Source organism: Pteropus alecto, unplaced genomic scaffold (assembly GCF_000325575.1).
Source record: "Pteropus alecto unplaced genomic scaffold, ASM32557v1 scaffold71, whole genome shotgun sequence".
NCBI lineage: Eukaryota > Metazoa > Chordata > Mammalia > Chiroptera > Pteropodidae > Pteropus > Pteropus alecto.
Window position 1 is genome coordinate 8,466,280 of NW_006433024.1, and position 3,477 is coordinate 8,469,756.

The 3,477-nt window shown below is 41.6% G+C and overlaps 1 protein-coding gene across 1 annotated transcript in view; it reads right to left on the reverse strand.

Moving 5' to 3' along the window:
• Nucleotides 1-359: 359 nt before the first annotated feature.
• DCDC1 (doublecortin domain containing 1) overlaps nucleotides 360-3,477 on the reverse strand; it is a 370,803-nt gene continuing 367,685 nt past the window's right edge. Inside the window, exon 39 of the mRNA XM_025044147.1 lies at nucleotides 360-621. Within this exon, the coding sequence (XP_024899915.1) occupies nucleotides 559-621 (63 nt within the window). The 3' untranslated portion in view covers nucleotides 360-558. The remainder of the gene's footprint in view (nucleotides 622-3,477) is intronic.

Genomic DNA, 3,477 nt, shown 5'->3' on the forward strand with positions numbered 1-3,477 from the left:
AATGACATTCTATAAAGCAGACCCTCTATTCCTGTTGTACAGTTGTAATGTCGGTTTGTGGTCCAGAACAAGAGTGAAAGATGGCTAAACCTCATCTTACCATCACGTTGCTCTGGCACTGGGACTGCTAAGCATTATTCCTGGGTCCTTGTGGGACAGCCCTGTCCCAAGTAAACAAAAACAAGGGTCTCTGCCATCTAGGTACTTACCGGCTAGTTGAGGACACAAAACATGTGCCCAATATATATGCATTTTTTTTTTTTCCTCCCAACAGGCTACTCTATAGACTGGAGAAAACTAGAGAATGTATACAGGATTTTACTAGAATACAAAATCCCTATGGCTAACACTGCCCTTGATTACAATATGTCTTATTAGGAATCTAAGGATAATTTATAGTTGATTTATCGGTGTTGGTAATTCTCTAAAATCTGCCAGTGAAAACTCCAATAGTTTTGAAGGATAAATTCTAGGACTAAGTTTTTGAATAAACTACACAGATTTCTTTTATAGAAGTGGATTTTCCTAAAATCAGTGTGTTCAGCAAACTAAAGCAAACTAAATAATTGGCCTTTCTGCCACAGTCTTCTGTTTATAAGTAGGTGAAGAAAGTCTTCTTTCCTATAAGATACAGAGAGAGACAAAATATTTTTTTCACATACACAGACTTATTTATATACATAAATACATATATATGAAACTCAGTGAAAATTGCTATTTTAAAAATATTTATCAGAACGGGTTCATTAAAACTTGATAAGGTTTGTAAAATTTATAGAGGCATCCCTTTCAAGGCCTGATGTGAGTTATGAAATCTAATTTTGTTTTCATAGCTCTGTGGTAAAATTTTATCAGTGTTATAAAAGGGGTCTTTACGAAGACTGACCGGAAATCTGAACTATCTGGCCAGGCAATAAAAACACATTCCTTAGCTGCAAAGTGTCAGACAAGCAAGGTTTACCTGAAATTGATCGATAAGTCTTCCTTTTACAGTTGAGTGCATTCACTTTACCTCATAGGATAATAGTTTTTTTTTTAATGGTTTTTCCATTAATATCACACTTCAGTGTTAGTAAGAAACAAGAAAGACATAAAAGGGAGAGAGACATGCCATCAAGAAAGAACGTTGTGATCTTAATGGCAGAGCACTTGTGCTCAGATGACGTGCTTGTGTGAGTGAAGGTTGGGACTTTTTCACTGATAGTTCTGGGTTGAATTGTGTCCCCCCCCCCACCAAAAAAAAAATTCACATGTCAAAGTCTTAACCCCCAGCATCTCAGAATGTGGTCTTATTTAGAAATAGGATCATTGCCGATGTAATTAGTTAAGATGATCCTAAGATGTAATTAGTTAACATGTAATTAGTAGGGGCTCATCCTACTCCAGTATGACCGGTGTCCTTATAAAAAGGGGAAATTTGGACACAGACAGGCAAACAGGGAGAATGACATGTGAAGATGAAGGCAGAGATCGGGTGGTGATTCTATAAGCAAAGGAACGCCAAGATTGTCTGCAAACCACTAAAAGCTGGGACAGAGGCATGGGACAGAGCCTTCCCTCACACTTTTCAGAGGGAACCCACCCTGCCAGCACCTTGATCTTGGACTTTTAGTCTCCAGAACTGTGAGACAATATATTTCGTTGTTTAAGGCCCCAGTTTGTAGTACTTTGTTACGGCAGCCCGAGCAACTAATATACAAATGAATACGCCTACTGGGGTAAGAAGTGAGACCCCTGATGGCTTGCTATGTCCCGATGAGCTGGTGAGGGCCTCTCCCACGCACTTGACAGTGCTCCTTCCACCTTGAGTTGAGCAAAGTATAACTCACTTTGCCTAACTTAGCCATCATCAGGGAAGTCTTCCAAGCAGGAAGTGACTAAATCATAGAGTTGTTGAAGGTCGGTGAACTCATTTTTAGAATCACCAATAACCATGCCTGAAATTTCTACAGCACTGAAAACTTATAAAGGGTTTCTAGGGTGATATAATGGAAAAAGCACAGGCTTTGAGGTTAAGTAGATCGGGGTTCAAATATGAACTCTGCCACATATTGGCTGGTGGCTTCGGGTAAATTATTTCACCTCACAGAAGCTCAGCTTCCTCATCTGTAAAATGGAAAAGTAAAAGTAGAAAAAAATAGCTACTTCTAAAGGTGGTCATTAGATTGGAACAGACAACAACAACGTAAAAGGTCAACCTGCTGCACGGCACGTACAGACGCGCTAAGCCGTGTTAGTGCACTTCCCCATTTATGTTTTTTAGTCGATCCTCATACCAAAGTACTTGTCCAACAGTGCAAGAGGGAAGACTCAATTCAGGCCTTTGATACCAAGCCCAGAAATCTTTCCCTGGGAGGAACCACCCTCAGTCCCTGGCCACCACCAAGCTGTGCCATTGCCTGCCTCTGTTGCTCTGATAAAATCCGGACTGGGTTTCTGAGGGTCAGAGTGATCTGGATGCAGGTCCTAGTGGACACCTGGAGAAAGGCTTCACAAGGTCAACTGGAATTCCAGCTACCACTCTTGTTGCTCAGTCATACCTCACTACTGAATCAGAATCAGACTTTTAAAGTTGGCTGGGACTTCAGAAGTGAAAGTCTACATTCTTCATTTTATAGAAGAGGAAGCAGGAGTTTAGATGGGCCCCCAACCAGTTAGCATCAAGTTTAATGGTCTTCTGAACCTCAGTCTAATGCTCCTTCCATTCTATTATGTCCCCAGTAGTTACGATGTCAGCTTAGAAATGAGAGAACCAGAATAGATCTAAGGATACATAAAATCTTCTCAGAATAAGCCATTGCCATTGAAGAGAAATGTCTTTAGTGGAATCAAGGTCCTTCCCAGCTCTATGATGCTTAGACCAAGACAAGGTAAAGGTGGATTTCAAAATGGTGCCGCAAGTGCAATTTAAAAAGGGGTGGGGCGTATCAGCGCTTTTTACCTGCTCTCTGGAGGGGGTGAAGTTTGCTCCTCTCCAGCCCCAGTGCAGAGCAGCTCCTTAAGGAGCTCGTGGCAGTTTCAGAGTAAGTGGAGCGAGTAAGGAGCAGTGACTCTTATTTGGAAATCTCCTAAATTGGCTGACTCGCATTTATATGCTGTTTCTGGCAACAGAGATCAGTCTGGGTCACCTCTACCACTGAGTAAATATGCTGAAAATTATTACTATTTCAGACAAATGTTTAACTGTTCTCAGATTATCTATGACACGAAGGGCCAAAGTCACAGCAATCTAACCTGGGAGTGAGTTTATTTTACCTTGTGATTTATGGAATGAGAATTCTGGGCGCTCTGTGGGACTAATTTAATACGAAACATTCAGATGTCTGTCTTATAATGCCATTCATCTTTCCTTAGCCTGCCTGCACCAGGGGGCATGTGGTTCAGAGAGCAGACTCTCCCTTCTCAGCCACAAATCATCACACTTGTGAAAGGGGGTGACGTGTCTTCCCTTCGAAGCCGGGCTGCCTGCAGCAGAGG